This window comes from Geotrypetes seraphini, chromosome 7 (genome assembly GCF_902459505.1).
Source record: "Geotrypetes seraphini chromosome 7, aGeoSer1.1, whole genome shotgun sequence".
Classification (NCBI taxonomy): domain Eukaryota; kingdom Metazoa; phylum Chordata; class Amphibia; order Gymnophiona; family Dermophiidae; genus Geotrypetes; species Geotrypetes seraphini.
Window position 1 is genome coordinate 95,411,165 of NC_047090.1, and position 12,194 is coordinate 95,423,358.

The 12,194-nt window shown below is 42.1% G+C and overlaps 1 protein-coding gene across 2 annotated transcripts in view; it reads left to right on the forward strand.

Annotated features, from left to right (window-relative positions):
• LOC117364015 (protein farnesyltransferase subunit beta-like) overlaps nt 1-12,194 on the forward strand; it is a 146,174-nt gene that overhangs the window by 42,245 nt on the left and 91,735 nt on the right. Inside the window, exons 1-2 of one of the 2 annotated variants that reach the window (XM_033952729.1) lie at nt 7,163-7,307; nt 12,005-12,077. In XM_033952729.1, the coding sequence (XP_033808620.1) occupies nt 7,270-7,307; nt 12,005-12,077 (111 nt within the window). In that variant the 5' untranslated portion in view covers nt 7,163-7,269. Of the gene's footprint in view, nt 1-7,162; nt 7,308-12,004; nt 12,078-12,194 lie in introns of those variants that run through there. The other variant, XM_033952728.1, reaches the window with a different exon arrangement.

Consider the following 12,194-nt stretch of genomic DNA (forward strand, 5'->3'; position numbering starts at 1 on the left):
TGGTGAAAGCTGCAGCCGGCGGCGGCTCCTGGTGCCATCCACACCAGTATTTCTCTTCCCCCTTCCCTTGTGGAGCAGCAGCTTGTCTGGCCGGCTCAGTCATCGTTCCGTTCAAAGCCGTGGGTAGCAGCTCCTCGTGCTATCCACTCCTGCATCGGAAGCCTCTCTGACGTCACAACATCAGAGAGGCTTCAGACCCAGGCGCGGATCTCGTGAGGAGCCGTCACCCGCGGCTTTTAACGGATCAACTAAGCAAGGCCAGACACACTGCTGTTAAAGGAAAGTTTTATAAACTATAAAGAGTTTTACCTCATGCAAAATTGTCATTCTTTAATAAGACATTAACTATTTTTTTGTGGCCCTCCGAGTACCTACAAATCCAAAATGTGGCCCCGCAAAGGGTTTGAGTTTGAGACCACTGCTCTAAAGGGAGACCCAAGAAAAATTGCTAAAATCCACCACCTGATGACTTGCTTACTTGCAACTTTATAAGTTGTGGGTTTTTTTTTTTGTTTTTTTGTTTTTTTTACTGTAATAGATGGCAGACAAAATATATGACCACACAAATTTTAATATTATGGTGCTAAGAAGAAAAGGACAATAAAAAGAAGAGCATGTCAAGCCAAGGACCACTTAATGTTTAATAAAGCTGTAAGAAATCAGAACCCCAATATAAGATGGATTAATTGTAACAGTTTTCACTAGCATCCTACATTCTTCAATAAGTGCTTTGAGACAAGCAGAATGAATCCTAATTGATTTTGAGTTCATCCAGTTTACCACAAATATATGGCAAACTAAATCTATATGAATTATGAAAAGGAATGACTAACAAATTTTAAATAAACTTGGAAGATGCATTAAATCCACTGGGTATGCCACCTCATTGGGCTATGGATTTTGCTTTAATGCCTGAGGCATTAATGATTTCTAAATAATATCACACCAACCATGTGGAGGATTTGAAGCTGTACGAAAAAACAATCTTCAGTACTTGGAGCTGTTCAAAATGGTGAGTTTCTGAGATGTCAAACTGACTTTTTGGTCTGGACAGATGTGCAAAGCTAATCTTTTTAATAGCAAACTAAAAGAAAAGGAGCCTCTCTCTCTGACAGCCTTAGACTATAATGCACTTTCCTGCTAAAACTTTGCTTCCTGTATAAATAGGAGTCAAAGGTAAAACAACTGAGAATAAATTACTGAGAGGAACAATAAGCAAAGCCTATAGAAAACTGACATTGATGCTGAAAATAACTTTAATAGTGCAAAATAAAATACAAATAGAAATTGCCTTGAGATTCACATGGTTTCCTACGACTTTAGAATCACAGAATGGCCTCACAGAAATTTTGAAAAATTGGATTTATGAGCAGAATCAATGCTGATATTGTATATTTCAAGCAGTGGTATAGCGAGGGTGAGCGGCGCCCCTCCCTTGCCCTATTCCCTGTCCCCCTTTCCCCCCACTGCAAATGCGTGCCCCTTCCCATGTACCTTTTTAACTTCGGTGCAAGCAGCTACCAACTTACTGCCCACATTGGCTTCGGCACATTCCCTGATGTCACTTCTGAAGCGCAGGTCCCAGAAGTGACAGCGGAGAAAGCGCCAAAGCTGATGTGGGCAGCAGTTGATGGCTGCTTGTGCCGAACTTAAAAGGTACAGGGGAAGAAGGGGTGCATGTGTTCCAAGCAAGATGGCGCAAGGGGTGTACTGCCCCCCCATTACTGTACCATTGATTCCAAGAGCTGAAGGTGGTATGAGTGATCATAGAGACAAGGTTATGCACATGAATCTACTATTACAGGCTTATTACAGGAATGATTAAGGAAAGATGACCTTGAACCTAAACCTGAGTGATGACTACAATGGAGGATAGGGGCCTCTGGACAAGATTAGTTCACATCTAATATAGGAAAAAATGGTAAAACATTCAGGCACATTATATTGCACTAAAAAGGAAACATACATCTTGTCATCCAGAAGCTGTCAGAATGCCTGTATGCAGAATTCACAATAATGTAGCAATTCTCATCCACTGGATAATATAAACATGTAACATCACTGTGCCAGAAACTAGAATCAAGACTGATAAAATGATGGAGGATGAAGATTGCCTGGGATGCTATTATATCCACATATTTCAAAACTTGATACAAGACAACTGAATAGAAAAGCACAGGAAGAACTTTGCTAACACTGTCTATACCAGTGTTCTTCAACCTTTTTACACCTATGGACCGGCGGAAATAAAAATAATTATTTTGTGGACCAGCACCGGTCTGCGGACTGGCAGTTGAATAACACTGGGCTAAGCCATAGGCCAGACCCCGCCCCCATAATAGTACTAATTGTAACTGGTCCAGGACGAATATCAGGAAGTTCTGTTTCACGCAGCGAGTGGTGGACACCTGGAATGCTCTCCCAGAGAAAGTAATTGGAGAATCCACCGTTCTAGGATTTAAGGATAAACTAGATGCACATCTCCTTAAGAGTGGTATAGAGTGATACGGGTAAGGGTAAATTAGATGCACATCTCTCTTGAGAAGCATACAGTGGTATGGAGACTAAAACTATGCCAGGGTACACCTGGCGGGGCCTCCGCGTGTGTGGATCACCGGACTTGATGGACCCAGGGTCTGATCCGTAGATGGCAATTCTTATGTTCTTATGTTATTTTTTCCATTCATTTTTCATATATACACACAATATAATCTTATTAACAACACATAATGGGTTAACCACAAAATTAAACTAGACAAAGCAGAATGTATGCTTCTCAACATTCATTCCTACCAGAACACAGATAACCCCTATGCAAATACAGGACCAAAAACTAAAAGTACTAATATATACCAACAAAATGCAAAAGTACTAATATATACCAACAAAATGCAAGACTCTGCATACAGTACAACCCCAGAAGAAAAGAAACAAATGTATTTCTTCCTGAAAAGTGCAAAATACAGACAGCAGATGTAAATTCTCAGACACAATTCAATCACTAAATTCAAAAATAAAATCATTCCCCCTACCTTTGTTTCCCTCCCTCCTTCTGCTTCCCCCCTCCCATCGGCCGTTTTATGCTGCCCCTGGTGTTATCTTTGAGCCAGCTTCTTTCTTCCTCACTGCTGCAGTGCTCCAGCTGCATCTTTTGCAACTTTCTGGAATTTCAGCTCTTCCAAGTGCTTCAGGAGCCTGTTCCTGTGCTCCTCCAGGCCTCTGATGTAGCCAGCTGCAAGGTTTTGTACCTCCAGTGCTACAGCCTTCACATGCTCCCCCAACTGCTTTACTGACATTCTCAATTTTGTGTAATACCCCCACTAGTGTTCCCACATGGGACTGACTACATTTTAGGAGCTCCCTCATATAGTCCCCAAATGTGTGGGTGATGCTGCTGGTGAAATTGTAGGCATTCTCGCGGTCAGCGGCTCCTCACACGTCCTGCGCCTCTTCTGGAAGCTTTCCCTCTGATGTTACGACGTCAGAGAGAAGGCTTCTGGTTCAGGTGCAGAACGTCTGTAGAAGCTGTTGTCCGTGGTTTTGTGTACTGTGACAGTGAAGAAGAGGGAGCCAACTGAAGATGACTGCCGCATTGATCACACCGTGGACCGGCGGTAGAAGATTGGGCCCGATGCTTGTGCTGGCCCTGTGGACCGGCAGGAAATTTCTGCAGACCGACACCAGTCCACGGACCGGCAGTTGAAGAACACTGGTCTATACCAAATGCAGAGTTCAGAACTTCTCAAGTTCAGATACATATTGTCTTAATTATGTTTGACACTACCAACTTGATATAAAAAGAATTTCCAGACACTTTAAAATATTGCACATTAGATAGATAGATACACATCTTATGAGCTGCAGAGGATTAGCAGTAAATCTGATACAAGTATATCAATGTTTATTTTTATTAGTATTTATTTATTTATTCATTCAATTTTCTATACCATTCTCCCAGGAGAGCTCAGAACGGTTTACATGAGTTTATTCAGATACTCAAATCTTTTTCCGTCTGTCCTGGTGGGCTCACACTCTATTTAATGTACCTGGGGCAATGGAGAGATTAAATGACTTGGCCATGGTCACAAGGAGCAGTATGGGTTTGAACCCACAACCCCAGGATGCCGAGGTTGTAGCTTTAAGCACTGCACCACCCTCTCCCCTACTCTCTCAGTACCTTGGTATTTGAAATAGATAATTGTATTTTATAAATCACCTAGGCAATTGAGATCAGAAATAGAAAATAAGGTACTTTTGACAGATTTGAATAAAATACATTCTAGTGCAATGTGTCTTAGTAGTCCTGAACACTGGGGTTATGCATCTGAACTAGAGAATGACATGGTGGTTGTTACCCGCAGGTAACATGCCGAAACAGTGTAAAAAAAAAGGTCACCGCAAGTACAGGGACAAGGCCATTCACTGCCCCGTGGAGTGGTGAATGGTCTTGTCTCCACAGTTAAAGGAATGAGCACGCACAGTGAACGAGCGTGCGGTCCGGCAGCCCCCTCTCTCCTGCCGAATGTCTGGCCATTCATCTCCCTCTCTTTCCTCTACCTTCTCTTTGTGGCGATTTCTATAAGGCTATCTGTTGTATTGCAGCTATAGCCTTGAAGTCACGTTGCGTTGGCTGCTGGAAAAGTCTCCTCTGACGCAACTTCCTGTTTCCGGTTGCATCGGAGGAGACTTTTCCAGCAGCCAACGCGACGCGACTTCAAGGCTCCAGCTGCAATACAACGTATAGCCTTATAGAAATCGCCACAAAGAGACGGTAAAGGGAGGGAGGGAGATGTACGGCTGACTGGCGGGAGAGAGCTGCTGGACCGCGCGAAGAGTGCTGGCCGCACTGTTCCCTCTAAGCTGAGCAGGAGTCCTCCACCCACAGTCTCACCAATAGAGGGTGCTGTTTTACTGTCACATTTTTCAATTGTGAGGGACAGGCAAGTTCTGCAGGACTCCAGGGAACATACCTGTCCTTAGCGACTGAAAATATTCCACCCCCTAGTGGTAGCAATGCAGCTGGAGGACACCTGCTCAGCTTAGAGGGAACACTGCCCCGGGGGGAATGGAGAGGAGAAGACGCTGAAGCAGCCTGAAGGGAACTGGGGAAGAAAGAGAGTGGAGAAGACACTGGGAAATGGGGAAGAGAGAGTGGGGGAGAAGACGCTGGAAGGGAAATGGGGAAGACAGAGTGGAGAGAAGACAGAGATGCCAGACTATGGGGGGAGTGGAGGGAAGAAGATGGGTGCCAGACCAATTGGGGGGGGGGTGAAGGGAGAGGCACAGTAACAGAGCAAATGGAAGATGCTGAGAGAAGACAGACAGTGGATGGAAGGAATTGAATGAGAAGATGAGGAAAGCAGAAACCAGACAACAAAGGTAGAAAAAAAAATTATATTTATTTCCTTTTTTTTTGTTTTTTTTTGCTTTAGGATAAAGTAGTATATTAGTTGTGTTGATAAACATTTATAAACAAGCCCTGTCAGCTGAACATCTCGTTCTCTAGTTCAGCAGCCAGAACTTTGATTTATAAGAAAGGAATAAGCTAAATATTGCAGTATTGCTTGTATGGATGCTGTGGGAACGCAGAGGTGAAGGGGATGACCGGGACGGGGCGGTGAAGGGGATGGCGAGGATGGGGCGGTGAAGGGGATGGTGGTCCGGGGACAGGGCAGTGACGGGGACAGAATTTTTTCCCGTGTCATTCTCTAATCTGAACCTGCAAGTTACTTGCAGAATGCTGTCAATCATGTTTAAACTCCACCTCCTTCCTAGGCAGCTGGTCCTGTCCTCTCTTTTTTTTTTTTCTGCAAAGAATTTGCTCAGATGTGTTTCTTCTCTGCTCCGTGGTTTTATTGTTTTTGGGTATTTTTTTTTTTTTTTTTAGTGTTCAGTTGGAGGCCTGATGCCCAGAAGTTCCCACTTATTAGGACCTCTGCCTGAGAGAAAACACAGACTTGCATTGTGGAAGTCTGCTGCTAGCAGAATCAGCCCTCAGGGACACCTAGCTAGCCAGCCTGTTTTTGTATTTTTTGGAGCTTGGGGGCTGTGCCCTGTAAAGCTTCTCGCATCTCTGATTTATCAGGAGCTTGAGTGCAGGCTGTTTGACTCTGTCCTGGCTTGGCCAGGCTTAGTAGTGGGACACCAGGTCTTTACCTTAGTAACATACCAAATACTTCAACTGCAAACCCCTAAAGTACTGCACCTTCAAGCAATGGCATTTACTTATTTATTTAAAAAATTTATAGATTTCTTAGGTCTAAGCAGTTTACATTAGAATCTTACATAATGTTAACTGGCCTAACTGGCCGCCATCTTGTTGGAATATTCATTTCTATCTCTATCTCTACCTCTGTCTTTATATTTTTTTCTTTACTTTTCATAAATTGTTTCTTCAGGTACTTTAGTTAGATTGTGAGCCCTTGGGACAGTTAGGGAATTTCCAAGTACCTATCTTATTTATTTTATTTATTGTATCTTTTAATGCATCATTTTTTAAACCGCTTAGAAACCTCACGGTTATTAGCGGTATATAAGAATTAAATTTAAAAAAATTAACACTCACGACATATAGCTCATATATTACAGGACAGCAATGTTTGAATTTCTCAATAAGATGATATAATAAAGTAACAATGTCAAATTTTAAATTTCTCCCTTCCTTTACATCTCTCAATCTCAGAATCTCACCAATATCATATCAATCTCAATGTGCTTTCATCATGTATTACATGAAGGCATCCACAAACAGTTGAGTTTTTAAAATTTTCTTAAATCAAACGAACCAGACATAATCTTAAGATTCCAGGTAAAGAGTTCCAAAGTTTAACTCCTGCTATGGAGAACATGGATGCCCTCGACCTCACATAGTGAACTCTGACTTTTTTGTCATTGATCAGCGTCATTCCTTCTTCAGATTGCAGCTTTCTAGCTAGTTGATAAATTTTCTACATACTTAGAAACCGTAATGGAGCAGTTCATTTTCCATCTCAAGAACAAAGACAACAGGGACAGTATCCACCAATAATGATGGGAACCAAAAATCATGGTACCCAAAATGTGATTCACGTAGGGATGTAGGGTATTTGTCTGTAATGAATACATATTCACACCTTTAGCATTTATGGACCATGATGAAGTTCTGAAAGATGCTTTTCTTTAGACACAGATATACAGGTGTGAGATTTTCCAGGGGTTGAGGCTCAGTCCAGCTGGCAGCCTGAAGACCAGGTTCATTCAGCTAACCTGTGAGGCAGAGTAACATAGTGAATGACAACAGATAAAGACGGATTGCCAGAGGTGTTCCTGTGAGTGGCTAATGCACTATAAATTTCACTGGCTGACCATTGTCTATTGTCTCAAATTAATACTGTGTCCATTTTAATCTGCCTAGGACTTTGGATAGTGTGAAATAGAAGTGTAAAAAGTAAATAAGTAAAATTATATGCTAGTAGTGGATTCACCCAGAAAAAACATCTTATATCAAGCCACAGTGATGCCTAAATATCCCACCGAGTCAGGTTTTCAGGATATCCACTATGAATATTCATTGTTTGATTTGCATTCAGTACCTCCTTGGTATGCAAATCTATCTCATTCATATTTATTAAGGATATCCTGAAAACCTGATTGAGTTGGGGTTCCTTCAGAACAGGTCTGAAAACACCTGATCTAGAGTTTTTTTACAGCCATTGGAGTTCCATAAGAAAGGAGATCTATTTTGAGGGCTTGCATTATTTGTTCAAATTGAAAGTATAGCACTGTAGCATGTGTGTAGCTCTTAGTTTTATGCATTTATAATTGTATTTTTTAGACAGAAAATACAAGGGTAAGAAGATTTTTACAAGGCACTCTATATAAAATATAAGGTTTTTTTTTTCTACTAAAAATTATCAATGGCTTTTCTTGTTCCTCCAAGGAGTGTGCTGACTGGAATGGGTGGAATCCATTAACTTGGATGATATTTATGTATGACCATATACAGAACAAAATCACTATTGTATTCTCATAAAAAGAAAAAATGCAAATTTATCTTAAGCTGTTACCATGTGAGAGAGGCTGTTTGTTTATTGTAGGATTGATTTGATCAGTCTGAATGGTTTTTTTTCCCCTACTGCACAATAAATGAATACAGTAACACAGTAAATGACAGCAGAAAAAGACCCTCATGGTCCATCTAGTCTGCCCAACAAGATGACCAGAGACTTGCCCACCACTCTGTGTAGGCCCAGATCACTACATTTGCAATCTCAGGAATTACCACAGAGCATCTAATTTTAATTTGCAGTTTAAGTCTTTATATCATGCACAGATAAAAAGCATGAGGTATAAGACTAATATAACTGACCTTTTCTCCTTCTCAGCCAACAGACATAAGAGAAGCTCACATTTGAACTTTGTTTCCCCTCCAGTTAGAGGATGTAAACTCAAAAGACACCATCAACATCTTTTCTCACATCAGGCAGCGTTATGGGGTAAAGATCTAGAACAGCGGTCTCAAACACGCGGCCCGCGGGCCACATGTGGCTCTCCAAGTTTTTTTTGCGGCCCGCAGTCTGGACTGGATCATTCCCTTCCTTTTGGAGCAGCAGCGGGTCTGGCCGGTTCGTTCCGTTCAAAGCCGCGGGTTGGCGGCTCCTTGCGCTATTCGCTCCTGCATCGGAAGCCTCTCTGACATCACAACATCAGAGAGGCTTCAGACGCAGGCGCGGATCTCGCAAGTAGCCGCCACCCGCGGCTTTGAATGGAATGAGCCGGCCAGACACGCTGCTGCTCCAGTGGCGTACCAAGGAGGGGGCGGTCCGCACAGCTGGTCACCCTCCACTGTTCTTCCTAGTGCGGTTCGCGGCTCGTCTAGAGCAGGGGTGCCCAACTGCTTCCCTTCCCTTCTCACCGCCGGCACCATGCTCTTTAAGCTCCCTGCTTCTCTCGCCGCCCGACCTCAATTCTTACGTCGAGAGGACGTTCTGGCTAGCCAATCGCTGCCTGGCTGCCTGGAACGTCCTTTCCGATGTTAGAATTGACGTTGGTCGGCCCCGTGGAGATCTCGGCCTGTTCCCGATGGCGCCAGGAGCAGCAGCAGCCTATTCCCCGGCGGCGGTGGCATGGGGGAGGGTAGGAAGGAAGAAAGAAAGAAGGGGGGGGCAGGGAGCCAGAAGGAAGAAAGAAAGAAGGGGGGGACAAGGAGCCAGAAACAAAGCAAAAAATGGGACAAGGAATCAAAGAAAGACAGACATAGAAAAAGAAAGAAAAAGTTGGGGGAGGGAATGAGGTCTGGAGGAGAGGAAGCATACAGGAGGCTGAAAGAAGAGAAGAAACATTGGATGCACAGTCAGAAGAATAAAGTGCAACCAGAGACTGATGAAATTACCAAACAAAGGTAGGAAAATTATTTTATTTTCAATTTAGTAATAGAAATGTGCCAGTTTTGAGAAAGAAAAGATATTAAACTTTAAATGTGAGTGCTGCAGAAAAAATAGAGTACTTGGAGGGCCGCAGAAAAAATAGTTAATGTCTTATTAAAGAAATGACAATTTTGCATGAGGTTAAACTCTTTATAGTTTATAAAACTTTCCTTTAACAGTTTTACCTTTTGCAAAATTGTCATTTCTTTAATAAGACATTAACTATTTTTTTCTGCGGCCCTCCAAGTACCTACAAATCCAAAATGTGGCCCCGCAAAGGGTTTGAGTTTGAGACCACTGATCTAGAACAATTGCTTACGCCTACTACTTATGGGGAACGTAGGAAACGCCTAAAAACATATATGTTCCTGAAGTATCTAGGCAGCTGACCCGTACAATTCTTTCTCCACAATAATTGATCCCTAGAGCTGTTAATCACGAGCTTTTACCTCTGTTAAGTTCAATCAATTTGTACCATCTTTTAATCTTTGTAAACCGCATAGAACTTCACGGTCCTGTGGTATATAAACTTATTATTATTAATGAGCCTGGAGGTGATCTGTTGGTGTAATCTTAGGTTGATTGACTTAAGTACGGGTGTGTGATTGGAACACTTGAAAACCACAGGTACAAATATCTATTGTTTTTTTTTCTTTTAGCTAACTTTTCAGCATAGCTGACTATTTATTTATTTATTCAATTTTCTATACCATTCTCCCAGGGGAGCTCAGAACAGTTTAAATTAATTAATTCAGGTTTTCTATCATCTTACCCTGTCTGTCCCAGTGAGCTCACAGTCTTATTTAATATACCTTGGGGCTGCTTTATACAAAGCCTCTCTAGCGATTCCTGCACAGCAAATACAAGAAAGCTGATTTGCATTGCGGAAAGAGCTAGCACGGCTTTGTAAAAGGAGCTCTTGTTTGGCTGTCCTGAAATTGTTTAAGGAGTTACCTTTTCTGCAGTAAAATACATGCACTTTGATAGCTGTTCCAAACAGGGTTAACTGAGAAGTTCAAACTCGCCAGAATTGGGATGACGAATTCAGTAACAAGAATGTGCATGTGGGAATACACTCTGTTCTAGTTTTAATGTCATACCAGCATAAATTTTTGTCAATGAAGTTGTAATGTGGGAGAATGCATGAATTAACACGTGAGCTTTAAAGTCTGGAGTGCAATAACATCTGCATTTCTGCAGTAGTATCATATTCTGCCACTTAACAAGTGACAGAAGTTTTGAAGTGGCTGCAAACTCCATTTTTTTTTAAATACTTAGGGCTCCTTTTATAAAGGTACGCTAGCGTTTTTAGCGCATGCACAAGATTAGCGTGCGCTAGCCCAAAAATTACTGCCTGCTTAAAAGGAGGCGGTAGCGGCTAGCGCGCACTAAAACCGCTAGTGCACCTTTGTAAAAGGAGCCCTTAGACTTAAGCTTTGAAATTATGGATTTAAAAATTCAAAATCATGTAATAGCCTTGAATATTAGGAACAAAAACACTGTGGAGAGGGTGATGTTCAAGATGCAGGCTCTATTAAAAATACAATCTAATAATCCGCATGAAGAAATATCTAGGACCCAAAGCATTGTGGATTATAGCCTTGAATATTTACATCATTCTAATGTATCGTTTGATATGTAATCAAGATGAAAAGAAGTACAGTACTCCCCCGATATTCGCGGGGGTTCTGTTCCAGGAACCCCCGTGAAGCTTGAAAAATCACGAATACGGTTTTTCATAGGGGAGACTGGAGAGGGCAGCGGGAGATGCAGGAGAGAGCTGTCGGAGCGCCGGTGAGTGAAGGAAATCACTCGCTGTATGCTCCGACTGCCTCTTCCTGTACTAAAGTCGAGCCTTACCAATCAGGAGCTGCGTGTCAAAGCAACTCCTGAATGGTGAGACCCGACTTTAGTACAGGAAGAGGCGGTCAGAGTACACAGCGAGTGATTTCCTTCAGTCGCCGGCGCTCCGGCTGCTCTCTCCTGCCTCTCCCGTTGTCCTCTACTGGTTTGCGGTTCGTGGTCGGAAAATACCGCGAATGATCAGGACTGCCAACCGCGAATTTGCGGGGAGCACTGTAATGTGAAAATCAGTCTACATTAAAAAAAAAAAAAATTACTACTTCTAAAGCACAGTGCTCTTTGTCTGCAAATCAACCATTTTATTGTGTTCTTTTTTTTATTTCTTTATCTCCCTCCCTTTCATTCTTCCTGGATGCCTGATGTTGCTCTTCTGTTTCTTGTTAGATGAGGGATGAAAGAAAAGTTTTGTCTCATACATGCTAGCAGAGATTGTTCTTATTGATAAGCCTTCCTTCTCCCTTCTAACCTAAGTATGTTGTTTTGCTCGGTGGACCTGAGCAACAGCTGAAAGAAGGCTTGAACTTGAATCTGCCGTGTTTTGGGACAGAGTTAGGATGGGCCACATTGCTTTTGATTACCTATATTATTGATCTCTTGTTTAAAAGGTTGCATTGGTTTTTTGTTTTATGTAAAAATATGAATGTCATATTACATATGAAATTTTGTTTTTGGTTTTTTAGGATTCTGTAGTCATATAACCACTCATATGCTTGATATTTTTTTTTTCCTCCCCCCAGGCTTGTTCTAGAAAAAGAGAAGCATTTCAGCTACTTAAAACGAGGACTGAGGCACCTATCTGATTCATATGAGGTAAATATCATGAAAATGAAATTTGGTTTAACTTCAGTTGTTCTTCATGGAAAAGAGAACTGTCCAGCCACACATAAGCTTCCCAGAAAATCCTAAGAGCCCTTTTAAATAATCCAC